General features: G+C 46.2%; 1 protein-coding gene across 1 annotated transcript in view; it reads left to right on the top strand.

Annotated features, from left to right (window-relative positions):
• Positions 1 to 12,713, top strand: part of Glmn (glomulin, FKBP associated protein) — a 33,527-nt gene that overhangs the window by 5,005 nt on the left and 15,809 nt on the right. Inside the window, exons 3-7 of the mRNA XM_051170566.1 lie at positions 4,933 to 5,046; positions 5,888 to 5,996; positions 7,289 to 7,511; positions 9,093 to 9,195; positions 10,759 to 10,946. Coding sequence (XP_051026523.1) covers positions 4,933 to 5,046; positions 5,888 to 5,996; positions 7,289 to 7,511; positions 9,093 to 9,195; positions 10,759 to 10,946 — 737 coding nt within the window. The remainder of the gene's footprint in view (positions 1 to 4,932; positions 5,047 to 5,887; positions 5,997 to 7,288; positions 7,512 to 9,092; positions 9,196 to 10,758; positions 10,947 to 12,713) is intronic.

Below are 12,713 nucleotides of genomic sequence, written 5' to 3'. Positions count from 1 at the left end.
GCCCTGGCTTTGCCACAGTCTTACACAAGGTGGGGCGGATACAGTGTTACCCTGTATATGTCAGGGTTAAGGTGGGTAAGGATACAGTGTTACCCTGTGTGTGTCAGGGTTAAGGTGGGTAAGGATACAGTGTTACCCTGTGTATGTCAGGGTTAAGGTGGGTAAGGATACAGTGTTACCCTGTGTATGTCAGGGATAATGTGGGTAAGGATACAGTGTTACCCTGTGTATGTCAGGGTTAAGGTGGGTAAGGATACAGTGTTACCCTGTGTATGTCAGGGTTAAGGTGGGTAAGGATGCAGTGTTACCCTGTGTATGTCAGGGATAATGTGGGTAAGGATGCAGTGTTACCCTGTGTGTGTCAGGGTTAAGGTGGGTAAGGATACAGTGTTACCCTGTGTATGTCAGGGTTAATGTGGGTAAGGATACAGTGTTACCCTGTGTATGTCAGGGTTAGGTCTCAGGAAGCAGAGGCAGGTGGATCTCTGAGTTTCATGCCTGCTGGATTCAAGTCTGTACCTAACTCTTTTCCATATACCGATTAATGACCCTTTCCTTTCCCTAACAAAGACGGTGAGATATTTAGCACTAGTGCCTATAAAGTTCCGAAAGGCATCATTCTACAGTGCCTAGTAACCTAACCTTGTGACTGATACATGTAAAATGTTTAGCTAAAATTCGTGGGGGTAGGCAAAGAGGCTTATATCACTTGCCACCAAGCACCGTGGTCTGAGTCTGACTTCTGAGATCCACATGGCTGAAAGTGAGGTTGACAACTCCCAGCTTGTCCTCTGAGCTCCACATGCTGTTGTACATGTGCCAAACACATACGCACACTAAATATATATTTAAAGTTGTTTACCTCAGGTAAACATTTTACTCTTAAGAATCTGATTACCATTCAGAGGATCACTTAAAGGATCTTAAAGGAAAGAAGTAAAGCTATGCAAATAGGAAAAAAACAAACAAACCAAAAAAAAAAAAAAAAACCAAAAAACCACCTGGTTAGAAAGTACACAGGAGTCAAGGCTATTTTGCTTTTTTAAGCTTAAGGACAATTAGAATTTAAGAGAAAACCATTCTGGTCAGGCAAGATGTAACCTCAGCAGCTGTCCAAGGAGAACAGAAAGGAAAGAAAGGCCTGTGCTCAAGTTAAGCTGGCACAGAGGTTGGCCACGTGGTAGCAGGCAGCCATATGGCAAGAAGTGGGGCTTCCGAGAGAGAGCAAGGAAGCCACAGTACCGGAAGAGTGTGCCTGAGTTATGGCCAGCATCTGAAAGACACACAAAAAGGAAAAGAGGAAAGATGCTGAATTCAGGGAGGACTGTGCTGGGACCAGGAATTCTGGGAATAGAAAGTACAGGATCTCTTTGAAGGAAAAATTATCCTGCCTATCTGGGTGTCAAACTTTAAAAAGTGAATTTGGTCTTATTCAGTAAGTTATGGTGAGATAGGAATTTTCAAAATTTTAGTGCTTGTGTTTACATATGTGCATGTATATGAAAAATTTGAAAATTTTAACAAAATTTCAAAATTCAGTTACTAATTCATAACATGAATTCTTGAAAAAAAATTTTAAGAACATTTTTTTTTTCCAAGACAGGGTTTCTCTGTTTTTAAGAACATTTTAATGACTTGTTTATTTTTATTTTATATGCATTGATGTATTGCCTGAATGTATGGTTGTATGAGGTGTCAGATCACCAGGAACTAGAATTGTAAACAGTTGCGAGCTGCCATGTGGGTGCTGGGAATTGAACCTGGGTCCTCTGGAAGAGCAGCAGTGCTTTTAACCCCTAAGCCATCTTTCCAATCCCAAATTTGTGAATATTAAAAGTCAAACTATACAAAAGAAAATTAGAGAAAAACAAAACATCAGATCGTTGGAAGCAGGATAATTTGCTATACTTAAAAGCTAATAGATGTCGCCAGGCGTAGTGGCCCATGCCTTTAATCCCAGCACTCCGGAAGCAAAGACAGGTGGATTTCTATGAGTTCCAGACCAGCCTGGTATACAAAACAAGTCCAGGACAGCCAAGGCTACACAGAGAAACCCTGCCTCGGAAAAACAAAAAACAAACCAACAAAAAGCTAATAGCTGTCCTCTAACCGGTGTTGCGTACCTACTTTGTTCACTGCCTTGGTGGCAAGACCTGCACGGTTACTTTGTAACAGGTCCTGGGCTTGCTGCCCAGAAGAACTCCTGGAGTGACATTCTGTTACTTTGCCTTCTTGTTTGTTTGCAACAGAGTCTATGTAATCCTGGCTGTCCTGAAGCTCCAATATACACCAGGCCAGTCATGAACTCAAAGAAATCCTCCTGCCTTTGCCCCTTAAGGTCTGGGTTTGAATGCATATGCCACCATGCCTGGCTTACAACGTGATATTCTAGTGAACAAAAAAATCCACACCCTAAGATAGTTCTAAAGAATGTCAATGAGAATACAGAGGAAAATCGGTTCGTGGTGGAGGAGATAGATTTGAAAGAAGTAGGGACGCCAACGACAGAAGTGCAGCGCAGAAGACACAGCACACTAAAGGGTATTCAGGGCGAACGCCAGGCACAAACACCTGCTGGGAAAATGTGGTCATACAGAGTAACAGTAAGAAGAATGAATAAATATTTTAGGAAGAAAATTGAATTATTAGATAAAAAGCATGATTTTGTTCATTAAAGTTGTACTTTATTTTCTGACATATTCTAAGCACCAATTTCATTGAATAAAAAGAGAAAAGTGAGTTTTTAAAAATTGACTATAAATCTCTATAGCGAACTTCATTTAGGCTTAAACAGTAAAAGACAGACCAGCTGCCCTGGCCCAAATGTTTGGTGTGTCTATTAAAATCAGTGAGAGCCTAGGCAGACTTGAGGTCATGTCCCTTTACCCCAAGTACTGTAGTAGCTGAGAGTGAGGCCCACTTGAGCTTAGGTAGTAAGACCAGCCTGGGTAGCATCTTAAGACCTTGTCTCAAAGCAACAGCAACGGTCCAAGCAAATAATTATTTGTCAGAATACAATTTTTTAATATTTATGCTGCAACTTGATAAAAACACTGAAGCATCCACTGAGCGAAGCTGGTGATATTTCCTCTTGTGGATTCCTCACACCTTAATGAAGCTCCTTGAATTTCTCTAAGGCCTGGTGAGCTTCATATGTACACGCTGCCGTTTGAGAACCGTAAAGCTTTTTGTTTTTTTTAACTGTCTATTCCTGATTGGTTTGTTTCTTCAGAGCTTTAACTTAGCCCTGGGGACCCTCTCTTGCCTTTACTGTCGGAGCTTCACGTCATGCACGCCAATCACAGCCCCTTCCCAGTCCTCCCATGCCTGCGCCCCGCCCCCCACCCCAAGAAGTTTAAAAAAAGGAAAGGAAAGGAAAGGAAAAAAGTTCTCTTCGCTGGCTTCCTGGCTAGGCTGTTACCTTTTTTGGGTAGGGGGTCAAGGGCTGGGGTAGGGGTTGTCACAGAAGCCTTCCATGTCCCTCCCTCTCAACTGTGTCTGCAGTCATTGTTGATACCACAGCACAAATAGCCTACTTACTCTTCCTAGTCAGTGGGAGTCCAGATCATGGGCCTCCTCGTGGCTTCTGGTGACACCACAGACCACGAACATAGTTCCCTGCTATGGTAGGACCCTGGGCCCTGACAAGATCCTTGGAGGCAGCATGGCCCACAGACGTCAGTGTGGACTCGGGTGGCAACACCAACCATAGACCTTTGGTAGTAACTTGTACCATGGACAGCAACACAAACCCCAGCTGCAGTACTATGGCTCAGACTCAGGTGGGGGACGGGCAGCAAGACCTCACCATGGACTTAGGTGGCAGTAGAGGTAACTCACATCAACTTGTGCATACCACCCCCCCTCCCACCAGGCCTGGCTGGCTGCTGGCTCTGCCGCTGAGCGCCTGCCCAAGAATCTCATACAATGAATTCCATCAGGATAGAGACTTTTCTCTGACGTGTTAGCAATGGTATGTATTAATAACTTGAAACAGGTCAGAGAGCTGGGGTATATTGTTAATAATTTTAAAAATCTGTTTGTTTTTGTTTGTTTGTTTTCGAGACCAGGTTTCTCTGTGTAGCCTTGGCTGTCCTGGACTCTCTTTGTAGACCAGGCTGGCCTCAAACTCACAGCGATCCCCCTGCCTCTGCCTCCCATGTGCTGGGATTAAAGGCGTTCAACACTATGCCCGGCGCAAAAATCTGGTTTTTGGTATGAATATAAATCATTAATTGTAAAGATAACTTGTGTAGGAAGCATTTGAAATGTGTTTGAAAAGAGTAGAAAATTGCAGCCCACACCTTAATTCCAGCACTTGGGAGGCAGAGGCAGGTGGATCTCTGAGTTCGAGGCCAGCCTGGTCTTCCGAGTGAGCTCCAGGACAGCCAGGCTGCACAGAGAGACCCTGCCTTGCAGGAGGGTGGAGAAAAAGAGAAGTAATTTTTGTATAGGGAAGAATGACAGTGACGCCACGGTCCTTATCTTGTCAGCACCAACAGCTGCTGAGGCCTGAGATCTAGCTGCTGAGTGAGAGTACAGGCTTCTGTCTCCCTCGGTGAAACATTACTGCATTCAAACATGGTGGTAGGCACTGGCTGTGTGCCCCAGAGAGGCCGTGGGCACTGGCTGTGTGCCCCAGAGAGGCCGTGGGCACTGGCTGTGTGCCCCAGAGAGGCCGTGGGCACTGGCTGTGTGCCCCAGAGAGGCCGTGCGCACTGGCTGTGTGCCCCAGAGAGGCCGTGGGCACTGACTGTGTGCCCCAGAGAGGCCGTGGGCACTGGCTGTGTGCCCCCAGAGAGGCTGTGGGCACTAGATGTGTGCCCCAGAGAGGCCGTGGCGACAGTCTCACCTCCCTCCTAGTTCAGGTCAGGAGAGCACTAAGCTGAGCCGTCCTGCTGACTGTTTGCTGTCCTCTTGCCTGCTCTGCAGACCATCATTAAGTCTATGGGCTGGAATCTCGTTGGTCCTGTTGTTCGATGCCTCCTGAGGAATGGGGAAGAAGATAAGAGAGACTGTTTGCTGATGTTTGATTTGCTGGTGAAGGTACGTCAGACACTGAGCAGCCCTGCAATTCCCTTTCATGTTTAATTCTTGTTCTTTGGTAAGAAAATTTTAGTGCAGGAAATTACCCTTATGTAACCCTGGGTGTACTCGGCTGGATGGGTGGGCATTTCCCACCTCAGCATTTCCCAGCGTGTCTCGGTGCAAGGATTATCCACTCTGAGGCCCCTGATTCAGATTTCCAGTAGGAGAGCTATACTGCAGTTTAACAAGTGTTCTTATCATATAGATGAAGGCAGTTTAATGCCATCTGGCCCTTGGCGGCAGCAGAACCAGTGCTGCCTGAGAAATGAAAGCTGAAAGGAGACTATGGGGGGAGGGTAGACGAAAGGATGGGGGGGAGGGTCAACAGTAGCAACTTCTGTTTGAAAATACCATAGTAAAACTTAAAATAGGAAACCAGAGACCGGAGGAATATGCACAAATGAGTAGCTGGAAAGAGGAAGCTTCTTGGAGCAAGTGTTGATTAGGAGGACTTTAAAGAGGGAGGCGGTAGCTGTGGAGACAGCGCTGGAAGACATGCTAAGGAAGTTAGGCAGACTGAGACGCTAGGACATGGCTGTCAGGGCTGGGGGTGTGGGCAGTGGGGGGGTATGGGCGGTGGGGGGGTGTGGGCAGTGGGGGAGGGTCGGGCAGGGCCCCACATGCAGAGTCGCCAGAGACGGTCAGAAGCTGCGAAGGGCCATTTAACAACAGCATAGTGAGTGCATTTTACAGCTGAGCAAATGTAACTGTTGTCTAAGTTTGTCTTCTTAAACACAGTAATCATGTGGCTTTAAATACAACTTGTATTAAACAGGTTCAATTGTGAATATTTTTATAGTTATGTAATCCAAAGGAATTGTTGTTGGGTTTGCTTGAACTCATTGAAGAGCCTTCTGGAAAACAGATTTCCCAGATTATTCTTCTTTTACTTCAGCCACTGCAGACAGGTAATGAGCACTTTGTTTTATTTGCATAAGTACCTTGATATTTCCCCCAGCGTGAACAGTCTACCAGAGCAAAGCTTGTGATAAAGTACTGAGTGCTCGGCTTTTAGGCTGTCCCGGCAGTGCTGGTGTAGATGTTGCAAGGTACTCAGAAGAGTGGCTGCTCAGTAAACACTTCCTCCCACGTCATACTGTTTTCATGCATGTAACCTGGTTAGTTTTCTTTCTTTCTTTCTTTCTTTTTTTTTTACATGTATGAGTGTTTTGCCTGAATTTGTGTCTGCACACCACTTGCATGCCTGGTACCCTTGGAGGCCAGAGATACGCATCAGATCCCTTGAACGGGAGTGACAGCAGGATGTGAGCCACCACAGGGTGCTGGGAGCTGAACCCAGGTCCTCGGGAGGAGCAGGCAGTGCACCTAACCACTGAGCCATCTCTCTAGCTCCCTGATTAACTTTATTACCTACAATTCACAATTCCCTCTAAGCATATTTAGTTGTCATCCGTGGTATCTGCAGCGTGCAATCTAACAGCAGGTGGTAGTCCTGTGTTTTGGTTGAGAAGGATGTCAGACAGGGCGTGGCTCAGCGCTTGAGTTGGGAGGCTGGAGTTAAAAGGTCCGTCTAGAGGATGGAGTGAGGGAGGTGAGAAAGCCCCATGGCTTAGGATTGGCAAATAGTGGGTCTCAGGAATCAAGACAGCGTTTTCCCATGAAGGCAGCTGTTTCATTTTAGAAAATGTATATGCTTTGAAATGTGGTAGAGGGACTTAGACACATATTTCTTAAATATTTAAAATCTTCTAAGGGTACAAAAAGCTTTATAATACTCTATTACATTTATACAGTACTTTGTAATTTTCTATTCATATTTCATGCTTTAAACAAAAATAAGGGGAAAATGTAACCACTTATAAAAATACTATATTAGTTGATTTTCTTATTGCTCGGCCCAAGCGCCTGACAACTGGAAGAATGGTTGGCCTGGGTTGGGGTATGTGTCCATCGTGGTGGGCGAGGCACGGTGGCAGTGGTGCGACGAAGTACCTGGCCATACTGCAGTGGTACTCAGAGGAGTGAGGCCAGGCCATACCACCTCAAAGCCGGCGTTAGTGACCCACTTCCCTCAGCAAGGTTCCACATCCTAACGATCCAGAACCGTCCTGTCCTGTGTCCAGCATGCCTATGGGGCGGTCCCTCAGCAAGGTTCCACGTCCTAACGATCCAGAACCGTCCTGCCCTGTGTCCAGCATGCCTATGAGGCGGCCTCAGGTAACAGCTTGGTCTGTTGCAGTCATTCGGAAGGTTCCCAACGAGGCTTACTCACTTGGCTTGGCCCTGTCCACCCTGTGGAGTCAGCTGTCGCTGCTTCCTGTCCCACACTCAGAAGAGCAGATACGGGCAGATGAATATGGCCTGTGTCAGTGCTGCAAGGCCTTAACAGAGTTCACGAGACCTTTTGTGGAAGACATGATAAATAACAAAGAAAACAAGTTAAAAGATGAAGTACTGAAATTGTAAGTATATTTTGAAGAACATCTTTTGGTGGAATAATTGGTAGCCCAGTTCCTATTTCTTATTCTATGTTTTCTATTTGTACATATAAATCTAGCCTTAGATTCTGAATTTTACATACAGACATTGGGCTGATACAGCATGGTTGTTTATGAGGCAGTGACAATATACGCCAAACCCTTCGTTTAATTCACACTTACCCATTACAGCCAGCACATACTGGAAGTGGGGTCAGGAGACATATTTAACTCGGAATTTACGCTGTCTGTGGGAAATTGTATTTGGAAGCAGCAGAAGGACCACTAAACACCTGAGCGTCCACCCTACTGCACAGTCAGCTCGCCCACTGCCCTTCACTGACTGAGCGTCCAGCCTGACTGCACTGTCAGCTCGCCCACTGCCCTCACTGACTGAGCGTCCACTTCAGTATGGCAGACAATCACTTGGCACATGGATGGTGCCATCAGTATAAAATAGCCTGTAGACTTGAAGACTAGGCATGTTTAAAAAGGGAAACCGTAAGCTGGGTGTGGTGGTGCTCACCTGTCATTCTGGGGGAGTTCAGACAGGAGGGTACAAGAGCCTGGGTTACAGAATAACCTGTCTCAAAAAGCCACACCAAACCCAAACCTGCAAAACAAAGAAGAATGTACACCGTAAAAAGAAAGAAAAGAAGGTAAAATTCTTAACTAATCTTGTGTAATTGTAACCTATCAAAATATTTCAGCTATATTGATAACTGAGGAAAATTATTAATTTCACCTGTTTCTTATAACTTTTCTCATGTGACTACTAAGAAATCTTAAATCCTAAATTACATATGGAATTTGCGTTAAATTTCTCTTGACAGTACCAAGATTTTGGGGTTTTTTGTTGTTGTTGTTGTTCTTTGTTTTTGTTTTTGTTTTTTGGGGGGGTTGCTTTTGGAGGGTGGGGTGGGGGAGACTAATGTTATTGTTACTTTTCTAAAGAACTAAAAAAGACTTAGTTACAGAAGTTAGATTTTTTAAAAGTAAGTAAAAGTCTGTGGAAAATATATACACTGCCCTGAATTTCCCTTGGCCTGAGCATGGCTGTGTGTTAGAGCAGCCCTGGGTCTCAGCGGACATTAGCACCAGCTGCAGCCGTCTCGACACTCCGGGAGTCTCAGTGTGTGGACTCCAGCAAGGCTTCTCGTGTCCCCATCACTGTTACTAGTGAGAACGGACGCATCGTGATGTGTAGGCGCTGAGCTGTTGGCGCTTGCCGTAGGCCACTTGTGCTGCTATGGTAAAGTCTGAGGTGATTTACTATAAAACTATACTGGCTTGAACTCGGGGCTAGACTCCTAAGATTGGAGTGCTAGGAGTTGGTGGAGGAGGAGCTTCAGGTGTGCTGAGCTCCTCTTTCCCATCTGAGTGGCCCCCACCTTCCCGAGGCCGCACTCTTTACTCCTGTCACAGTGACAGTTAGGTTCCGCCTGATTGGGGGGGATGAACAAGCTGTGCAGTGTTTACGGGTCGTACAAAGCTGAGCTCCAAGTACTAGATACGTTGTGCTCTGGGAGTGTTGGCTGCACCATCACCTGTCTCTTTACTCCCTAGCTGCTTCAAAAGCTTGAAATGCCCGCTGCTGACAGCACAGTTCCTTGAACAGTCTGAAGAAGTTGGAAATGACCCTTTTCGGTGTTTTGCATCTGAAATAGTAGTAAGTACAGCCAATATAATCTGCTATAATACTTGCTGTAATTTTAAATTTATCCTACTGTGTTCTAATATATGAGCACTTAAACTGAGAACTTATTAATAGAGAAATAGTTTTTTGAGAATACAGATAAAAAACAGGATGAAAATTAAATAGTAATAATCTCATTATCCAAAGCCTTACAGATGTTTCTATTTATATACTAATAAATAAGAAATGTATCCATACACAAAAGGTCTTGAAAGTTTATATCATACACTCCTGTGTATTTTTCTCTTAATACTACAATACGGCCGGGCGTGGTGGCGCACGCCTGTAATCCCAGCACTCGGGAGGCAGAGGCAGGTGGATCGCTGGGAGTTCGCGGCCAGCCTGGTCTACAAAGTGAGTCCAGGACAGCCAAGGCTACACAGAGAAACCCTGTCTCAAAAAAACAAAACAAAACAAAAAACCAAAAAACAAAATACAATACGAACCATTGCTATTGATATAGCAGTATTTTTAGAAAGAGAGAAAGAGTTTTGCCTGGATTTGTCTGTATGCCGCTTGCAGTACCTGTGAAGCCAGGAGATCTCGGTTGTTAGCTAACATGTGGGTGCTGGGAATTGAACTTGGATCCTGTAGAAGAGCAGGCAGCCCCCAGCTTACACATTTTTAACTACAGCTGTCAACAAAACTCATCTGTGTGTGTACCTTTAATTATGATTTTGCGTGAGTCTCATGAACAAAGCAAAGCCCTACCTGAGTAGGTAAAGCCCATCCAGGGATTCTTTTGAATAACTCATTGGAAACCTTCGTTGCACCAGCAGGCTTCCTTGCTGCCTTAGCTCTGCGGCTGTGAAGACACACCATGATCTTAGGAAAGAAAGCATTGACTTGGGGCTGGCTCACAGTTCAGAGGGTCAGTGCACTGTCACCACAGTGGAGAGCATGGCAGCGTGCAGACAGACATGGCTGGAGAACAGCTGAGACCTCTACACCCAGATCCTCAGGCAGCAGAAAGAGACACACTGAGCTGGGTTAGGCTTTTGAAACCTCAGAACCCACCCTCACTGACACACTTCCTACAGTAAGACCACACCTACTTTAGCAAGGCCACGCCCCTTAATCCTCAAGTAGTGCAGCTCCTTGATGACTAAGCATTCAAATACATGAGCCTGTGGGGCGTTCTTATTCAAAGCACCACACTCACACTCACACTCACACTCATCATGAGAGTGATGATCAAAGCAAGTACCACAAGTTCAAAGAGAGGGGGTTGTGCAGGGCGTGGGGGGAGGGGGTTGTGCAGGGCATGGGGGGGGAGGGGGGTGTGCAGGGTGTGGGGGGGAGGGGGTTGTGCAGGGCGTGGGGGTGAGGGGGTTGTGCAGGGCGTGGGGGGAGGGGGTTGTGCAGGGCGTGGGGGGAGGGGGTTGTGCAGGGCGTGGGGGTGAGGGGGTTGTGCAGGGTGTGGGGGGTTGTGCAGGGCGTGGGGGGGGGGGGGGTTGTGCAGGGTGTGGGGGTGGGGTAAATGGGTGATACACAGGTTATATGCCAAGAGCTTCCTTTTGAAAAACCATTTCACAGGGATTTTTATCACAAATTGGACATCCTGTCCCCCAAATTATTCTTAATCATGGAAGAAAAAAAAAGACTTGGGATTACCTTGAATTTGAGGAAGACGATGACAAACAACTGGCAGACTCTGTGGCTTCTCTGACATACCTAGTATTTGTTCAGGGCATCGGTGTTGATCAGTTTCCAATGGTCCTAAGGTAAGAGTCAACATCAAACTCTTGATTTGTGTATATCCGGTACAAGCATGCTAACATACCAGCACACTGAAAGATGGAAGATGAGAGATGCCTAGAATATTCCTGAATCTCCACCAGTGTGAAAAAAAGACATTAAGGGGGCTAGAGAGATAGCTCAGAGGTTAAGGGCACAGACTGCTCTTCCAGAGGTCTTGAGTTCAATTCCCAGCAACCACATGGTGGCTCACAACCATCTATAACGTGATCTGATGCTCTCTTCTGGCCTGCATGTGTACAAGCAGGCAGAGCACTGTATTCATAATAAATAAATCTTTAAAAAAAGAAAAAAGATACCAAGTAAGTGTGTAGCTGCAGAGGGAGGCACGGGAGTACAACAGCTGTCAGCACACAGAGCAGATGACACCCAGTTGTATTGAATATTAGGCTTATAAAAGAAACTACGGGGACAGTGTCCCCCAGGGGAGCTGTAAGAGGAAGACAAGAGCAGCCTCGGTAAGCCCCACAGGCACAGAGCACGGCACTCTGTACAACAAATCAAGTCTGGATCTATGGTCTACACAGCAAACAGCTAGAGAGGTGGGCCTGCCCTGCTCACCGATGCCGCAGGGGACCCTGAGAGATCTTGTCGGCAACCTTTTCGGGGTGGGGTAGGGGTGCAGTAGAGGCCCTGGAATTCCTAAACCTCTAAGCTCTAGAGGCTTACCCTATCTGCCGACTCCGGGAGCAACCACCCTGAGGAGCACTGGGCACAGGAAACTGATTTTGACTTGGACCGGATCCGGAACACAGGGTTAACTAATAGGAGGTGTGCGCCCACTGCAGAGGGAAGAGGAGGGACTTACCACCGGGAACTAACTGCATCTTTACCTCTGCGAAGAGGAGTAAAATTGGCTGTGAGTAAATATAAGCCCAGGGCTCAGACAAGACGAGTGTGGCCGTGCCTCCTCCCCGCCCAGCACAGATGCTTTCTACAGTCAGAGCCCTGCAGACTGTGGTAGAGACACAGCTGCTGCTTGGGTATTCCCCACGGCCATAGGCACACCTCCGGTAGGAAAGAACATCCAAAAAATATTTCTCAGTGTAACTGGCAAGACTCGATGCAGGGTGGACCTGGCCGGCTGAACAGATATTTAAGGGAACCAGTTCCGTGGGAAAAGCACCTCAGCAGGACAGGAGGGCGGGTTTCTGTCTGACCGTGTGGTATTATATTCCCTCCGGGTTATTTCTTTTACCTTTGTCCTATAGGTATCTTTGCTTTTTCCACTATCTTCTTTGTTCTCTCTCTCTCTTTATTTTTTATTTTTTTGTCACTTATTTATAACTTTACTAGCTTTGTAAATTCTAATTTATCCTATAGATGTCCTAGCTCTTTTCTATCCTTTTTTTGGGAGTATGGTTCTTGTTTTCATTTTCTTTTTCTGTAACTAAATAGTTGTGGGTTTGTTGTTTTTGTTACTGTGGCCTGTTTGCTGTCCTCGGTTGTCACCACTCTAGAAGCAGTGGGGCCTGGGAGGATGGAGCCAATGAAAGAGGTGGACAAAGTCTCACCAAGAGCCGCAGACTGTATTGTGAGGGTTAAGAAAGGCCACATGGATAAGGTTCTAATGAATTCAAGCTGTGTGCAGTCACAAGGACAAGCCGCGTGTGGCAAAACCGTATTGTCCCATAGAGGCATGTGAAGGACAACTTAAACAGTTAACCGAGTAGCAGCAGCGCACACTGAGGAGCAGTCTGAAGTAAACTCACTCCTCTCCGCCACCCCTGGAG

The sequence above is a fragment of the Acomys russatus genome, chromosome 28 (assembly GCF_903995435.1).
Source record: "Acomys russatus chromosome 28, mAcoRus1.1, whole genome shotgun sequence".
Taxonomy (NCBI): Eukaryota; Metazoa; Chordata; class Mammalia; order Rodentia; family Muridae; genus Acomys; species Acomys russatus.
This window is presented reverse-complemented; position numbering and strand designations above follow the sequence as displayed.